The sequence below is a fragment of the Cupressus sempervirens genome, chromosome 3 (assembly GCF_028749045.1).
Source record: "Cupressus sempervirens isolate cs-2001-9-10 chromosome 3, ASM2874904v1, whole genome shotgun sequence".
NCBI lineage: Eukaryota > Viridiplantae > Streptophyta > Pinopsida > Cupressales > Cupressaceae > Cupressus > Cupressus sempervirens.
In genome coordinates, this window is record NC_143120.1 from 654,647,589 (window position 1) to 654,667,544 (window position 19,956).

At 33.0% G+C, this 19,956-nt stretch overlaps 1 protein-coding gene across 1 annotated transcript in view; it reads right to left on the reverse strand.

The window, feature by feature from the left end:
- Nucleotides 1-809: 809 nt before the first annotated feature.
- LOC149568393 (endo-1,3;1,4-beta-D-glucanase-like) overlaps nucleotides 810-19,956 on the reverse strand; it is a 49,573-nt gene continuing 30,426 nt past the window's right edge. Inside the window, exon 7 of the mRNA XM_089821322.1 lies at nucleotides 810-1,313. Coding sequence (XP_089677448.1) covers nucleotides 1,173-1,313 — 141 coding nt within the window. The 3' untranslated portion in view covers nucleotides 810-1,172. The remainder of the gene's footprint in view (nucleotides 1,314-19,956) is intronic.

The following is a 19,956-nucleotide window of genomic DNA, read 5'->3' on the forward strand; positions in this document are numbered from 1 at the left end:
GACAAGATTTATTAAACGTTTCACTTTGTACCAATATTCTATTTCAAAATTTCAAATAAAACAAAAGCTAATCAAAACCTTGTCCCTAAATAGTTGTTTCTTCCCCCAATAAATGATTTTCTTTATTAACTATGAACTCTCTATAACAACATTTTTCCAATAAACAACCATTTCTCTATACTCACACTTTTATATTTAAATAATATATTAAAATAATTTAAAATCTATATAATATTATATTTAAAATTAATAATTTATTTAGTTTATTACTTTTTAATCTTTTCTATATATATGTTGATATAGGATATATATGCATGGTTGATGGTAGTGATTAAAGCATTAAATATAGAATATTATAATTACCATATGTACATATGTTTCCACATGCCTATCACACTCATATTTATCCTTATTCTCTCTTCCACATATGAAAAAGGTATTGTTACTTGTTTAATGTTAACCAGAATACATATAATTGAACTTATCATTGACTATGTTATACTAGGAATCATGTTTAATCACAATATTTCCCCCACAACACAAGAAACCTACTAGGGGAATAAAATAAAAAATAAAAAATGTGGGGAATATCATAAAAAGGATAATCAACATGTATCAATACAACTAGCATGTGTCAACCATAACTTAAATACCTTATACTATATTTTATATAAAAGTCATTTACTATAAAAAAAAATAAAGAAAGAAATAGAATAAACATAAGAGCATTTTAAACATCATACATTTTTTTAATCGGTAAACGGTTGAACCCTAATATATATTATTATAATGAAAAATATAATTACACGTTTCTCCATTCAAATGGGCATTGGTAGGAAAGAATGGAGAAGAAAACCTCCAATCTTGCCCGTGACCTTAGTCCTTTATAGATTGCATATATAAAAGGGACATTCCCCAATTTTAGAGTTTGATTATCATATTACAAGTCATACATTAAGACTTGATACATAAATTGAAAGTGTTAAATAATCAAAGTTAACTTATTTTTTCCAAACTTAATTTTTATCTTTAATATTTAATATTTAATAAAAGGTTGTGGTGTCTTCATAAAAATTTCATGGACAAGTATCTAGACTGATATTGCACCATTGTATAAGAATTTCATACTTAATAACTTCTTAATATTTAAGTTGTATATAACTAAATTAATCTCACTTCAAATATTTTTCAAACCATTCCAACATATTTTTATGTGCCACTTCAGCATTTGCCATAGCAATTTCATCATTCTCATCATATCTTGTAGTCCAGCCATGAACAACTCCAGGTTGGATGTTTACAAAGCTATCTATCTGCAATTGAAAAAAAGGGATGTGAAGCTTACATCATCTATTTAACAGCAAAACAATTTTATCAAAAGAAATAGGTGAAAGCATTACCAATACAATACAAAAGATCTCTCCACTAAAGGATATATTGAGTAAACTATTGTCATTTTGTTTAATCATGTTGAGCACTTCATTGATAATGCTCCATATAGGAACTAAGTTGCTGAAACTTTCAAGTTTCTAAAGGATTTTGCATTACACTCTACCAATTTAAAGTAATTTTTTCTATATCTTACCTATATTCATTAATAGGTCCAAATTCCATCGTTGACTACACTTTTCAAGACAAGTGATTTCATGTGATGTTTGTCTCATAATTTTTCTATTTGTGTACACTTTTCTATAAATAGCATTAGTTGAGAGCACATATGGATATTATATAAGTGTTTTTCTTATGTTTAAAAAGTTAAAAAATATACATAATTGTGATAATATTGTGAGGATTTACCTATGTCGTATTTCAAATCAAATTTATTGGTCCATAAGAACTCCTCTTTTATGAGAATGAGTCTACAAAGAATGAATGGGACACTTAGTATTCATTGTACCTAAGTGTGTTTTCTTGGTGATCAACACCTCTTTAGAGATTCGTGACATGGCTTAGCTACCTCCCGTGGGTCAAGTTAAATCTAATAGTTGTATAGGATATTGACAGTTTGATCTTTTCATGCAATAGAAAATGATTCCAACAAATGAAATCAGAATGATGGGTCACAAATTTGAGTCTCCCTTCAATGGGTGTTGAAGGCTCAATTAGTGTTGGGGGGGAGATTGTTGACTTGGTGGTCAATATCTCCTTAGAGATTCATGACATGGCTTAACCACCTCCTATGGATTGGGTCAAAGTTTACATTTATATTGGGCATTGACAATTTGATCTTTTAAATGCAACAACAAATGACTCCAACAAAGTGATTCTCACATATTTATTCTCATGAAAAATGAATTATTGTGAACCATTACTCATGAAACGTCGGTTAAAGAATTCCACTCAAAAACCTACATAATTAAATTCTCGTAGAAATATCACAATTTAACTTGTAAAAAAAATCTCTTGTTAATTATAAGACCTTTATAGACCAAACTAATTACTTCCAACTATATTTGTTATAAAGATATGTCACTCTAATCACCATTGGTAATTTCAAGCTAAATTTGCACTCTTTATGTTAGATTGCTTCGAAGTACAACCACAATTCAAGTTCTAAAGTGCATCTCAGAAACATAGTTGGCAAGAGTCTTTCCATTAATCTATAATCAAGCTCTCAAGTGACAACATGACTATGGGAGTTGCATTTGACAAAAAAAAAATCATGGATTCTTATATTAAGTTCTTGGAGAAGGGATTTATGATTTTATCTTATCCTTTTAACGATTTAAGTTCATTTCATGTTGTTTCTTGATATAGATATTAAGTTTGGATCGATGGGGCTATCAGTTGTTTCTTAGAATCTTTTACATGGGCCAATCAGCAAATGAGCTAGTTCTACTCGTGCAGACTTATCCCATGTCCCCATTAGGCTGTCTATGGGTGGTTTGTGCTTAAATTTAGGCAGCCATTGTGTTCCCATGAAAATCTTAAATTAAGAGGAAATGATAGTTTATAATCTTTCCCTACTATGCTAGAGCAAAAAATGCTAACAATTTCAAAATAAGCTTTTAAAAAAGGAGGAGCTCAAAATAAGCAGCAACTACTTATTGGAAAAATAACAAATGTCTTCATCACGATTTTTTCTCTGGCCTAAATTTTATCTTCCAAATTTAATTTGCAACAAATATTCATTTAAAAGAAGATGCTAAAAAATAAGCAGAAAGATTGCTGCTATAGAGCCACCAGCTTCACATTTTTTTGCTATAAGAATAGAGCAGTGACTGCTAGCCAAAATAAGCCTAGAATATGCATAGGGATCTACCCTTAGTGTGATAATGTGTTGCTAGAGAGTAAGAAATATCCAACAACATTTTTGTGCTTAGAAAAATAGCAGGGGAACCAAGGGAGAATCTATTGCATACAAATGATGATATGTTATAATAACCATTTTTTTTACCTCCATGTCTATGTTAGATGTACACAAAATTTCTGGGATAGGGGCAGCATGAGATAAATGGATGTTTTTCCGAAGATGGAAGTTCTACGAGATTATTTTAAGGGATGATTATTTTTAAAATATAATAAAAATGAAATACTCATATGATAATATTGATAAGTTATTCATACAATTATAAATCTTTAGTACAAAATAGTGAGTTGAATAAGAACTTTACATTATAATCAAAAATAAAATAACAAATGTCAAAAGTTTAGTCACTTTTTGCCAATGTATATATAACATATTATTTGAAGTATACGGATATTCTTAAAGGATGTGGCCAAATATTTATATACAAAATAATGTTAAAGTTGTCATCTCATAGGGCCCAAAATGATTTTTCATCTTTTCCTTTTTAAAATTAGAGTTTAAGTTTGAGGACAATAGTCTCTAACATATTTGGTGGAAATGCCACACTAGAGATACAAGGTAGTGGTCCTACTAGTGTTCTATATAAACAACTCTGATAGAGTGGATGAGTTGCAACCGTTATGGGGTCTAGGGAAAATTCCCTTGGTGCAATGCATTTCTCAAACATTTCCACCTAAAACATATACACAATAGACATTGGGGGACACTTGTGAGGCTTCCTCGTGCCCTCAAAATTTCCTCATTATGAGAATGTGTTGAAAAGAGAAAGAGGCACATTTCTAAGGAATATAAAGATTTAAATAAAACTAAAACCAAATTCTATAGTCTTTCATCACAACAACTAATTTATGACTATTATTAACTCCACATTTTTTTATATTTAAGTTGTATTAATGGTTGTAAATAACACTTCAAGAATACCAGTAAAGAATAAACCCTCTTGCTACTTCCAATAAAATAACCTTGTTAGGTATAAAGAATGTGTTTTTTTTAATAATTGCATTGAATGAAATTGAAAATTTTCCACATGCTCTCAAGTAATCCATCTTTATCATTGTTACAATAACAACTAGAAATAAATCTTCTTGCCTAAGTATTCAATAACTTTCTTGTTGCAATCACCTAATACATCCAAAGCCATAATCATGCATAAACAAATCAATGAGAATCTTGTAAATGATGTAGCCTAAGACTTGAGAACACCTCTACCATTGAACGGTAAGTAACTTAAGATTTTAAATGAGCCCTCATCACTTGAAAGGAAATAGGAAAAAGAAGAATACAAACATAAAATCCTAGAGACCTTTTCATAGAGTAGAGATTATAACACATGATCTAATAGTCTATAGGAGTAAGGAAACACATTTATGGTAATGAGAAATAATAAATAAGTTTTGTGTGGTCAACACATGTCAAGAACTTCTCACAAGAGACCAATAGGTCTCACTCACACTAATTAGAGCTACTTGAATATAGATAGAAAAAAGGAAATGAGAATAATAGCAACCATTTAGAATGAACATAAAAAACATCTTAAACATTGAAGTGAATACACTTAATAAAAAAACAAGAGCTTATGGAAACTTTAATTTTTGTATTAGAGAAATCAAAGGTTGAGAATAAAAGAGATACAATATTTCCTAGGGATTCAATGACTTCAACTAAACATATCCTCTAATCCTTTTTTTGGCTCATAAGAACTAATTAAATTCATGAGAGAGAGAGAGAGAGAGAATATTTCCTCGAGAGAGAGAGAGAGAGAGAGAGATATATATATATATATATATATATATATATATACAATATTTCCTAGGGATTCAATGACTTCAACTAAACATGTCCTTTAATCCTTTTTTTGGCTCATAAGAACTAATTAAATTTATGAGAGAGAGAGAGAGAGAGAGAGAGAGAGAGAGAGAGAGCTCCATGCTATCGATAATTTTGCTATCTCAATTACCAAAGTGAGAAAACTAAACATAATAAAAAAGATGATAGCAAGTTACAAATTTACTTACCTGGATCAAAGGTTCAAAAATAAGACAAATATAATATCTCATTAAACCAAAGTCTACAAAATGGCATCTTTTGCTTAATAATTTTATTGAGTCTGCTTTTATCTCATGTGGCCTCATTACATTTATAACCCATAAAAATAGAGAAAGTAGAGAGAGATAGAGGCAGAAAGGAATGTCATTGTCAATGTTGAGACTTGCAACTAATCTTGGAAAAAAATATTACACTGCATGAGTGGGACACATGTCACGATTGTAGAGTTATTTCATGTTTTATCCTATTAAAATATGTAATAATATATCTTAGGAATTAATGTCTCTACCATAAAAAGGAAAAATAATCAAATTTAATTTTTTTACATGATAATGGGAACCATATCAAACAAGATTTTATGGGGGAATGTAATAGAGGAAATTCATCCCTCCTTCAGCCTTACATGTTGTCATGTCTAAATGCATTAAAAGTGGAATTGTAAAACTAGATGATTGAATTGAAATTCAATACATACCTTGAGATAAAGTGAACTATGTGACTCAACAACACAAAAATATACTTTTATGATAATGAAGTTCAATAGTGTAAACTTGGACATAGAGCACTTGATGTAAAAATGACAAGAAGAATGATTTATTTATAGTTTCTATAGATTTGATGAATGAGATAGATATGATCAGAGACTTCGAGTAAGCCAACTTGTTGAATTGGTTGTGGAATCAACTCAAAGAGGTGCAAAGGTTGAATTGATTAATTATAAGAAATTGCCATTTTCAACTCCTAGGTGGACAATAATGAATTAAATCAATTTACTAGAAAGATAAAGATAATAATATATTACTCTTTAGCAGAATAAAGTTAACTTTTGAGGCAATAAGTGGAAATTTATTTATTTACTAAGAGTGGATAATTAGCTCGTATTCATTAAACAATAAAATACTATTTAGGTAATAGATAATGACAAAATATAATTATAATAATAAGTAGAAATATATATCAAATGATTATTTATTAATATTCTAAAGAATTTACATTACATAATAGATAATATTTAGTAGAATATTTTTTAATGTTTATAATGCCCATTTTAAAAATGTTTTCCTTACTTTCAGCTTTATGGATTTTGAAACTATTAGAAATGTCTTCAATTTTTTATTCTAATAGAGACATGAGTAGAACTGTTGCTATTTTGGGTACCTACCTCTGACCCAACATTTCTTTCTAACTTCATGGTTTTTTTCTCTATCCCATAATGTTACTTGCTTCTTGATCCTTGGTTTATTGGGAACTATAGAAGATCTATGAGTCATTTCTTCTTCAACCTCTGAGTCCACAATATGTAATTTGGGTTTACATTTAGGCCTTCTAATAGTTTTCATGTTATAGAAGTCCCCTTTCTCAATCTCCACATTCTTAGCCACCTTAGAAGGGGAACCAAAGATGGGTGATGTTTGAGAGGTGTTAGCGAAGTTTTGTCTTTTAAGCCCTTTCTTCTTTCCCTGGAAATCTATAGAACTATCCATTGTGGGGCTCAAGAGGGTGTTGGTGGGTGGGTGCAAATCCTAGATCATAATTGGCCTTTGTGAGAATAAATCAAAGTAATAGTGATAGAGTCTAAATTGAGGATCTGGCATAAAATAACCACCTTTTTTCCTAACCTCCTGCAATCCCTAACATTGTTAAGAGTGTATTCAAGAAAATGCAGCAATTAACAAATAGAAATTGGGTAATAGTGCCTAAAATGGTTAAGTAATAGAAAATTATAATAATACTATAGACCATAATGCCCCACTAGAGTAAATTACTTCACAATGAAAGAACAAACATGGTCCAAAGGTTCTAGTAGTTCCTCCCTCTTAAAACCACTATGTAACTTCACAAGTTCTTCATCTTTATGGAAGAAGCATTTGAGACTATCTTCATCTATGACCTTATTCATTTTTTCTTTTTCCATGTCCTTTTGTGGATAACCAAAATGCTTGAGTAATCACCTCCTCATTAATTAACTTTGAAGGTGATGCTCCTAATGGTAACTTTGTTATCTTTTCAGTCGGTAATGAATTGTAGAGAGAATTGGTTATTAGAACCATCCATGGCTTCCATGTAGGGAACCATAAATAACTATCTGTAACCTAAGGTTATTCCTATTAGCATCTTCAATTTTATCAATCTCAACACGAGTAATCTTGACACCCATTTTTTTACCTCCTTCTCTACACTACAGAGCTTATAAAAACTAAAAATGAGCTTGAAGATTTTTCTCAAAACTTTATTTATACTACCATTAAAAGGTTTAAAATGGGGTTAAATTAATAGTATGTAGGTTCTTATCTAAGGCACCAAAGAGACATTGTTTCCTATCATGATTACTATTTTTTTTTGCTAAGTATACACATAATAACTGCAATTAAGGAGGAAATGTTTGATGCTAATTAAGAGGGGTAAGTGAAATGATACTATAGAATCTCAAAATCCCAAAGTTTAAAAATGATGACAAAAAATGCTTTCTCATCATAATTATGATTTATGTCACCTATCTCTAAATCCAAAGTTTGGATGTTGTCCATGTGGATACATTTAGCATCACAAGTTTTCATGTCATCCTTGGTTTTTCAAATATCCTTTATACCTTCCAGCATCCTCCCATCCCAACTTAAACTACTAGCATAATGTCTCTGTAATTGCATCATGATTGGTCTTCTTTTATTTTTTAGTAGTGATTGGGACTCCTATATTTTATGGCATGATTGACAAGTTTCTCCAAAAATGAATATCCTCAAATCCAAGAGCTACATCTGCAATGGCATTCACCACTACATTTCCCTCTATGTATATGTTCTATATGATAAAATCATCTTGACACTTAATTTTTTTCTAACCTCAAGCATCCTCTACCTTATTATTAGTTGCTTCGAGAAGAATCTTAGAGTACCTTTAGATGATTAAATTGTATTCAATTAAGGGTAAAATAAAGTTTAATGGGGATCTAGAACCCCACCAACAAGAAACAATGGCACCAAGTAAACACACAAAGGTCTAGTAGTCCACTTTAAATTGACGAATAAAAATCGAGAGAGATAAAACAAAGATAAACCAACTGTGAAAGGGAAATAATTCCCAATCATCCCTAAGTAGAAAAAATCCCTTAACCAAATAAAATAAAGAAAACATTGGGACTTTTCTTTACCTCCCCTATTCTCAGGATGAAGATTTATATCAAAATGAGGAAAGGATTTCTTATAGTGTTTTCTAGTTATAGGGATCCACCCTTCCTCAACCAACAAGACCACCACTTTCAGTTCAAGAATAAAAAAATCTCCTATAGAAGAGCTAGTAGAAGAGACACTGGCAGAGCCAACAACTGGACCAATACTAGTTTTGATAGGGATCTCAACCCAGTCCACCTCTACCAACACAAGAGAACACACACCAGCACCCAATTGAGCCACCTCACAACCCATAAAAATGTCAGAAGAAACAATCTGAACAAGAATAGGGTCATGAGAAATAGTAGAAGAAAATACAATAGTAGGAGAATCAAGGGCACTCTTCTTAGAAACAATATAGTATTTGGAAGAAGCCCCCCTCCACTAAGAAGAATCTTAATTAGTCTTTGGCCTTTGAAGACCACAATGAGCTTCCAAATGCCCAATGTTTTGGAATTTTATACATCTCAAGGGAATCCCTTCATAATCCAATGACCAAATCTAACTTCTCCCATTAAGAAGCTCAACCTAAAATTTTGTCAATAGACCCTCTAAAATGTCCATCTCAACAAGAGTTCTTGCATAAGTAGAGTGAATTATTTTTTATGAATCTTCATCAACCATCAAGAAGTTACCCTTAGCATCACCTATCACTTCCAACAAGGAATCAACCCAAAGATCAAAAGGAAGGTTAGGGAGTCGAACATAGATTGAGAAATTAGTAAAAGATTCAGTTTCCTGGGAGAAATCTAAATGCCATGGTTTGACCATCAACAAGTGGTGTTGATTCAACCAAGTGAAAGAAGGGACATAAAGGATCTTCTTTTGATCTCCATTTTTATCAAACTTAGCAATGAAGAACCACTTAGAAATGGGGAAAGGGTGGAAAGTTCTAGATAAAATAGGTTCCCAATCTCTAGATATCAAAGCATACAACTCTAAAAGACTCAGCCAAAGAACCTATAAGAGACAAACCTCTGCATGGTTAGAAAGAGAGATAGTCTCCTCTATGATATCTTGCACCATGTCCTTCTCTAGCCTAAGAAAAAAAGGGAGGAAAAATAACAGGGATCCTTCCCCTTGAGAGGAGAAGAAATCCCAATTATTTCTATAAGGAATCATATTGCTTATTATTGTCAAAATGTGTATAACAACTAAGCTGTCATATTTCCTAAGCTATGAAGGAGGAGATAAGTGAATATTGCTAACTATACCTGAGATCAACTATCAATTAAGAAATTCTACTTACACCGAGATGAGGAGAAGTAAGTGTACATAGAGTACAAAGTTTACCGAGCTATATGGAGGATGTCGAGAAAATGTTTACCAAGTGTCACTAAGGAAGAATAGAGTATTTATCGAGTGATACAAAGATGACATCAGAGTTTTAATTGGCACAGATTCTAATGCAAATGATTCTAGCGAGCAAGGAAAATTATTTACATGAATCGAGGTAAATATTTAAAAAGATTTTATCGAAGAATGTGAATTGATTGTTGTCGATTACAAGGTGGAAGGAACAATGAAAATATAAATGTAAACGAAGGTAAAGGATGAATGATTTTAGAATTGTTGATCATTATCAGAGAATAATTCCAAAAAAATTTAAAACCCTAATTAGGTCAAGCTATGAAATGGTAAAAGAAAACTATAAAAGGAGGAGTTGAGAATAGTTTTAAAGTTTGTTTTGGTCAATTATTTTATAGAGAAGTATTGTTGAAGTATTGAAGTGGCGAAGAGATCAAAGTCAAGTACAAAGGTCAGAGAGATTAGAGAAAGAGACAGAGCTAGAATAAATTGCAGACCTCTCATTGCAAGATGATAATTATAGAGAAAAAGAGGGATCTCTTCAAGTAAAGTAAGTTGCTATTGTAAAGATCATGTTGCTATTATTTAATTACTATAGTAGTTTCCTAAATCCTTAACGGGTGGACTTAATAGTCTTATAAGTAAACTCTTAACTAAGGACACACTTGAAGAGTGTTGTAAAATCATTGATAAAGGTAGATCTATGAAAGTCCTTTTGTATACGTATAACCAAGTAAGTCATCATAAGTGACTAACACTATAGCCCTAACAAGGAAAATTCTTACTGCAGTAGTGATGGAATTGTGGGTACCATCACCATCTTAGTTTTCCCTCTAACCAAGGGTTTCTATGATACCAAATACTTGTGTTATGTATTATGTTTCATGATTTTATATGTTTTGAATTGTGAATTCTAAATAAATTGTTAAATTTTTCATTTAAAAAGTAAAGTGAAGAAATATCAGTGATTACTAAGTTACAATATGTGAAAAGAGAAAGGACTAAATTTTTTTGAGAGTGAAAAGTTTAGATGATATTGATTCAACCCACCCTCTTAGAATCATATATATCCTTACTAATCCAACAATTCATAACTAAGCTTAGTTCTCTTATTGAAGGTTTTGCAACTTGAGAGTAAAAGATCAAAATCATGGAAAAGTATAGGCTAGATAGGACTATTGAGAATCAGATACTGGGGCTGAGAATGGCCATGAATCAAATCAATGAACTAAAGAATAACCTGATGCACTCTTTGAATAGGATAAAAGAAATTGCCCAACAAACCAATGAGACAACCTACCAAGAGTAAGACATAATTATCTTATGGAAACTTTTCTAATGAATCTAATGATGTTATACCTAATCTACCTAATCTAGTGGAGAAAAATCACAATCTTACTTAGCAAGTCAAATCACTGAATAAGGAATAAGAAATGCAGTATACAAGGATGTGTGAGGTAATAAAACAAAAGAGAAAAGTTGAGGATGACAAGAAAATGATGGAAGAAGATAAGAGACAAAATTTTGCAACAATGGATGCAAAAGATGAAGAGATTTCAAGATTGAAACTCAACCACTATGACATGGCAAATTAGCTACTTGGTGAAAATCGTGAAATTGGCAAGAAGATGGAAGAAATTATCGAGTTAAGGACTGAAAATGAAAGATTGAAGAATGAACTGAAGTCTAAGAAAGAACTAATTGGGAGAATGAATAGATCACAAGAAAGTATCAATTTACTAGATGATCAACTCATAAGAAAGAAGTGATTGAGAGACACATCTAACTTAGGCTATATTGAGTACTCTACAACCGAGCAAGGTGAATCATCAAAGAAAGAAACGAAATGTGTACACCAGTCCAAAGCCAAAGAAACCAACATGTTATCATTGTGGAAATACTAGACACACAACAAATGTATGCAAAAGAAAAAATGATAAGAGTAATGTTACTCACAAATTTGATGGTTATTGTTATCATTGTTATAAGTATGGACATCAAGCATCTAAGTGTAGATCAAAGTTGTAGTGCCTCTCCCATTCGACTTCAGTAAGTCATCCTGATGGATGCAACCTTGTTGATCTTTTGTTGTGATGGATCATGATTGTGACCATGAGTGGTCTACATTGTTGAGGTATTTGGATTTATGTTTCTGTATCAGTTGCTTTGATTATGCTTTTGACTGATCTATGAGATTATGATATGATTTATGGTTCACTAAGGTTTGTGTCAGTGCTTACAAGGATCAATGTGGTATCATGAGGTTGTTCCGTGATTACCCTGAGATGTGTGCAGAGATTGCACTGTGTACTATTACCATGCTACACTGGACTAGGTTCCTGTAGCAGTGGGTAGTCATGTTTATGATTGTGTTCGCTTATATCTTTTAAGTGCCTTTAAGTGTTGTTTAAACAATCATTATTAAATGCTTAAGTAATTAGAAATGGATTGTTCATGTTGGATTATTTGGTTATGTGCTGCGGACATTTACCTTGTTATATTTTGATTTGAGAGATATTTGTTACTTATGTGATGTTTTATATTTGAGAGGACCTGAGGGTCAGATGTTATACTTTGACTTCAGTATCATAGATTTTAGACTTCTATGTTATTTAGTTGATCATATTGCATGACGATGCCATTTTGAGATGATAGTGTGTTTTATGATGATATCTGGTTATCTGGTATTTGGACATACCTCTGATTATGTTAGGTGATGGATTTAATGCTATGGTTATTTACTTCATTCCTATGTTGTTATGCTTTATGCGAACGTGAGTGATGTAAATATATTATTTTAATATAATTAAATTAGGTGATTTAATGCATTTATTGCTTTGGCTATGTTATTATATGCAATTGCACTTGATTGTGTTGTTTAGTGTCCAGGATTTATATCCCTAGCAATGACACATGGAGTTAGTGATTCAACCATTCATATTTTACCAATGTCATCCTTATATGGTTGATGTATTCTTATTTTAAATGTTTAATTTAATCCTTTCAATGATTATTAAATCCAAACTCATTTGCATTATGTGATTAGACTAGTAAGCATGTCTATGCATTTAGAGGTTTGCACTGTCGCGAAAGTTGTTAAGGAGATTTCTGTGTTTTTGGGTTTTCGGGCTTTTTATTTGATTTATTTTAATTTCTAGCAGCTTTGCCATAGATGAATTCCTATTTCTAGGAATAGCCTGTTTTTGTTTGGGTCAATTCAGGATTTAACTAGGTTGGCTAGTTATTTGCCCTAATCGATTATTCACTTGAAAAGTGAATAAATATCCAAAAAAGAATTTAATTCCTCAATTCTCACTTTTGAATTAGAAAGTTAGAGAGTAAAACCCAAAATCCTCTTCATGAGGATTTACTATTTTGTTCGTTGTGGGAGCTATGGGCATGGGATCGTCGTGAGATTGGGCTCATTGGATCCAGCTCGGGGAAATCTTGGATTGCCGCAATTTTTAGCTACTTCTATGGGCTATTTATTTTATGGTTCAGATTCCCATTTTTCCCTTTTGGCTATGAGGTAGGGCTTTCCTATTTTATTGTTTCTGCTCCGTTTCTACTTCTATTTTTGGTAGCCATTCGTTTGGAGGCTGAGAACTAGTGTTCCCATTTGTTTCTATATGCTAGTTCTGCCCGGTTGGATGGGTATGAACATTTCCCTATTCTTCGGGATGAGGGTTTGGGGTTTTGTGCTGTTATGCTGGCCATTTTCGCATATGGTGTTCGAACTCATTTATTTTGGATTTTTGGGGTTTTTGTGCCCAAAGGCCAAATGGGTTTTAATTTTGAAATTTTTCAAATTTTGGGGGTTTTACTTTGTTTTGCTTACCACCCTATTTTCTTGGGTTTTCTTGGCACAATGTGGGTCGTGGACCTTGATCATCTGTTTGGATATTAGTTAGACCACTATTGCATTTTTATGTTGCACTGGGATGCGTGTTGCATCCGTACTCTCGACGTTGTGTTTGGTTGAGTGATTTTATACCTGGTGTTATTATTTCTTTTAGACCCTTGTTATTGTTTTGTGGACACTAAGATTCATGTAGAATTCATACTCCCAAATTAAGGTTGATTGAGTGAGTTCATGGTGTTTAGTCTTGTTGCATCATTGGGATTCGTGTAGAATTCCATACTCTCAGATTGAGGCCAGTTGAGTGATTTCATAATGTATGGTTTTATTGGCTTTAGGATTTGTGTAGAATCTGTCCTTCCTGTGTTGCTTTCAGTTGGTTGTTATCTTTTGCATTGTGTTCTCATCCCGTCCTTGTGTTTTGATCTTTGTGATGGTGGTGCACCACACACAAGTACGTGCACGTACATTTGTCAAGTGAATTATGAAGCTTGATCTTCTATGGTACTTCTAGAAGTTATGATCACTGGGGTTGGGATGGGAGTATGCATGCCCACGGGAACTTGTCATAAGATGATCATGGGTAGGGTAGGGTAGCATATGGAGGGGGCTTCTATCTCACAACTGGTTGTTTATGGTGTCGGAGGTTGACGAAGGATAGGAAGTTTTAAGTAAGTGACAACTAAATTAAAATGCATGAGTGTTAATAAAATTTAAGATAATGAAAAGATCCACATTCGTGCGATGGTTCCAAGGGAGTCCCTTGAGAGTGTTGCCATACGTGATCCGAGCTTGGGCTTTTGGATGCCAAGCAACTCTCCATGATGTCAGCCTCTACTTAGTAGCCTTTTAAGTGTCTGACCAGGACCTTTACTCCTTGCATTGTCTTAAGTTCTTGGTTACAACCATCATACTGCTTGGCATGTGTGTTAGCCATGGATGTTTTTTTGTGTGTTTGTGGTTGGATCTTTATCTCCATCAACACGACAGGTGTGGACCTATGAGTGCCACGTGGTTGGGAGGTGTAGCTACCTTCACCACTGCTAGGGACCAGTATACAAAGACGGTCTTTTATCGTAGTGCGACCGTTGTTGGATGTTTTCACTTGATACTTCAGGTTTTGGAGTATGCTTTCTTGTGATTTATGCTTTCATTGGAATTCTTGGATATCATGTTTAAATGATGTTAGTTTATTTAATGCATTCCCATATTATGATGTTTAGCATATGTCTAGAAGATATGAATTGTTGTATTGGATTATCTATTGCTCATTGGCTTAGCATCTTAGATTTCCTTATTATGATGATCAGCATGTGACAGGTGATGTTCTCTACCTTGTAGAATTATCTTATACTTTACTACTAGCATGTTAGATTTCTTTATGCTTTTGGTTCTTAGCATGTTTAGTAGTGACGTCCCTATTACGACAGTACCGATGATTTGATAGGTGGCTTGGGATGTTACGCACGAGGGATGGCTAGGGCCTATGATGGTCTTATGATGTTATTGATGGTTGGGAGGAAACGTGTACTTAGTTGGTTGTTCAGTCATTGCGATGTTGTTTATGTTCATTGCGATGTTGCTTTCAATATGTTCTTTTCTGCTTTCATTTAGATGGTTAGATGTTCCTCTTTCTTATTGTTTATGGTCTCGAGTGTTCATTCCTTGATTTACATGGATCTAGTACTCCCTAGTGTGGAGGTTCTAAACTCAGTTTTTCTCTGATTTTCCCCTTTGGTGTTTTGCTTAAGTGTTTTTGTGTTTCTATGGGTGACATTTTATCAGCATGGTGTGACATGATAATGTATCACATGCCCATAGAAATTGTTTCGTACGATGCTGGAAAGTATCGCACGCCTCTTGGAGAAATGTCGTGCGATACTACAAAGTATCGCACCTCCTTTGGAGAAATGTCATACGATACCCTGAAAATATTGCACGCCCTTGAGAAAAGTATCGCTCAAACTTTGAAAGTGTCACCCTCCTTGGTAAGAAATGTCACGCGATACTTTTATTGCTCTATTAAAGTATCGCACGGGTTTTGTAAAAACCTATGTGGCTCGGCAGTAAGCACTTTTTGACTTGATCCATACTTTTTGAGAGTTGTTTTGGATACCCTTTTCAGTGTTCTTCAACCCTCTGGTGTTGCTTTTTGATTTCTGTTGTGTGTGTTTCAGTTGTTTGTCTCTTGGGGTCTAAAATATATCGTTTAATAATTCCTTATACTTAAGATATATTTTAATATATGCAATGAATCTTTTGAGATACGTTTCATACCTCTCGGAGATAAGATAAAGATTCTAGGAAATTTTCAGGGCTTCAGGATTTTAGACTTAGCCATATTTCAGGATTCTGCATTCTACCCCAGCTTGGTGTTTTGTTGATGAGTGGTTGTTTCTTTGAGCCCTCATCTTGTGCATGGTCATTGTTGGCTTTTGTTTGCGTGTGTTAGTTTTTTTGTGGCATTCAAAGATCCATTGGTTGCCGAGATTGTGGTGAAGTCTTTTGTTGCGATCCTTGTGATCCCTATATGATGTTGTCTTGTGCAATCATACTTGTAAAAAATAAAATTATCTTGGCTTGTATTGAATCCTTGTTCCAAGGATCTCCAGGCAGGGCATTACAAAAGTTCATCCAATAACCTAATAAGTATGCATTCAATGGTTACTGCTATACTTATAATAAGTAAAGGTATAGAAAAAGTGGATGAAATTCATGAACAAATGAATAATACATGGAGAAGGAAGTCAAAAGAGAATGACACATCAAGTGTAACCAATGGGGATACCTCATCCAATGAATTACGTGCAACCATTGATTCTAACTATGCCTTAAGAGAAGACAATGAATGACATGTCTAAAATTTTATCTTACATCAGTTCCTCGAGTAAAATGGAAGAAAGTCCATATCTAGATAATATTGGATGCACAAGGACAATATAAAAAATCTAGAAAAATTGTAATCAGTTAGCTTTACCAAGTATGTCAGTAACTATATACTAGTAGAGTCAACCAAGTTTGTAATATTGGAGGCATGGTGACACTTTACCTGAGCATGAGTCAAGTCTATTATGTTAACTGAGCAATGATGGAAGTGCGAAGCACCCAAGCACCCAATGGCAACTGAGTTCATTAAAGAAGTGAGAACATGGAGTACGATGCATTTAATGAATGCTAATGGTCAAAAAAGGTAAATTTATTGCATATATAATAGGTTTTGAATTCTCATTGTTCAAACTACATTTCAAAGAGATAAGAGAAAAGTTGAGCGATTTGAACGAAGAATTTTCTATCAAAGCTTTTGAAGTGAGATTTTATCAACAAATTCGAGAGCCAAGTGAGTAGTAAGCCAACTAAGCTATCAATGTCCAGTATTTTCAAAACCCTATTACACAAAATGGCTTCAAGCTCTACTAGTGTAAAGAGACAAACCGAGGCAAAGATGAACCCGGTGAAATTGATTCATAACGATGCTTGAGAAGAGCCAAAGTATAATAAGTGCACATAAATCACAATGCAAACTAACAAGGTAGGTACCCTATCTATAATTCCACATAGGGTTTTACTTGTCAATGATATTCATTCATTTTATCACTAGAGAAATTGGTGATCATGAACTTCATGAGGTATATGGTCAAATGTGTGTTGATGGCAAGCTAAAAGATGAGTTGAAAAATTTGGAGGCAACTGGTCTGGTACACACCCTACATTTCTTGAAGGAGTTCAAAGAAAATTGGATTAGGGTGGTTTTGAGTTGTGTGCATTATATGCAAATGTGGATGGATGTACCAATGAAAATCACAAAGGATGTTATACATATGGTAACTGGATACCCTATCACAAAAAAAAACAAAACCATCCTAATGGCTCCCAAGAATGAAATCAAAGACATCACACAAGCACAATGGGATGGAAGAGGTTTGAAGGTAGATACCATTACAGATTCGAAGATTAAATTTAGTGTATGTGGTGACATATAAGATATTTCAATCTAGAAGATTGAATAGTGTTCAATGTATGGTTGTTGATATTGGTTACAATTTTTTTAAGAAAGGTCATAAATATGACATCGAGCTTGAGCTCGAGCAATTGGAAGATAATACGAAGACCATCTAAGTTGCAAGAACAAATACTTGCAAGTTTGGATTCCTTTTGGTATGTATTTTCTATTACATGCAAAACTATTTCCCAGCCAGTCAAGTCAACTAGAAATCATATACTCTACTCATTTACCAAATCAATGAATGCATTCAAGCACTAGGAAATAATTTGGAGAGTGTTATGGATGTGTATTTTGAAAATTTCAAGATGAGAATGAGTGAAAGGTTCAGGATTCCCCTGGCTCTAGTTGAAAAGTATCATAATGATGTATATTTTCTTATTCATACTGATAATACACTTATCAAATCTATTTTACCGAGAGTTACATGGTTAGATCCAAAGGACTATGAAATAAATATAGATCGGGTTACAAAGGCTATCGATGCATGGATAGATGAGCTAGCGAATAAGAAAACTCCATGATTCATTACTTATGAGGAAGCCAAGGAGAGGATAAAAAATGATATTGGTGTTACAAAAGTTGAGAACAAATCTAAAAAAATGTTGAGTACATTAGAAAGTACATTCAGTGGTGATGAGGTTGATAAACCACTAATGATCACTGAGGGTAAAGGAGAAGATGAAGCAGGAAAAGAAGGGAAGGAAAAAGCAATAGTCATTGTTGAGCCATAGTCATCAAAAGGAAAGAAAAGAACTATAGCTACCCCTTCAAGCCCTAAGGCTACAAGATTAAGAACCCAAGCAACTCAAGAAGCTACACTATTGAAGAAGGGTATTGTGAAGATTAAAAATCCTACAACACCACAAGTGAAAATTTACAACAAAATAAAGCATATTACCAAGTCATATAACAATGAGGCCAAGACATCTACAAAGAAGTGAAGAAAGCTCATAGTTAAAGATGACAATGATGATACAAATGACAGTGAGAGGACAAAATCTGATGGGGTAAATTGTACTAAAGTTATTTCATACAAAAGGCCCAAAACTATAGATGAGATTGTTCAAACACTTAGTGAGAATAATGACCTAAGTAATTTTAAATATTAAAAATATGAAACAATGAGTGAAGAATACAAGAGAATTAAAGAGGCATTGATTATCATGATAACAAAATTAAAATATGCACCACTTGAAATTGGAGACCAAATTCTTGATGAACTTTATTAGAGGATTCACAATTAGTAGAAATATGCTTTCAGAACTAAGAAAGAAATAAGGAGAAGAACATTAGAAAATCCAATGCCCAATTTGGTTTGGGGGAAATTGCTGAGGCTTTAGAGAAATACAAATACCAATTTATTTAGAAACATAGAGCTATTTATGTTTTGTCTAATAACTTGAAACTTGTCGATGAAGACTCTAAAATGACATGGAGACATATTTATTCTATTAAGGAACCCAAAAAAAAATTGATGTGGATGGTCCACACAAACTAAGAAAGATGTTGAACCTAAAAGTAAAGAAGATGATTATATCAATATCAACCCATAGGATTTTTCAAATATAATGAGTAACAAAGAAAGTGTAAAAATTGAAGATTTGACAGATGTAGTGTCTATTGAGCCAGAGAGGAAAGATGAAGATATAACTATAACAATAACAACTGAGCTTGTACATGCACACATACCTAGATCTCAGCTAGTCGTTTAGAAAATTAGAGATTTTTTGAAGCCAAAGGGACAAAATGTCAATGACATACCAGTCTGTTCCTTACATATGCTAGCAGCTACCAGAGTTCAAACCAAGGGACAACAACTGAATGAGAATACTAAGAAATAGGCTCAAGGGGGAAATATAGGTAATACAAGAGATGAGAACATTGGAATTGAACATGCTCAAATTGGAGGAGACTCCATGGAGAACAATGCATAGATTTTGGTTAAAGGTGATCTAGCACCGGCCTACAAACCTCTGAATGAGGGAATAATTGGGCATTGCCAACTAATACTTGCAAAATATCTTAGAATTGGATATTTCACTTTCTAAGTAATTTATCAAAATTTTCCAATGATCCTATATTCTTACAAACAATAGTTTTGAAATTACCTAAAGTTAAAGTAGAGGAGATATTGAGTGTTGAGGTCAAGAATAATGGAGAAAAGGACACAACACTGAGCATGACTTTTTTATCTTTTGTGCCACAATTATCTATAGATGAACCTATTAATCAGGAGGATGAGTCACAAATAGAAACAAGGACC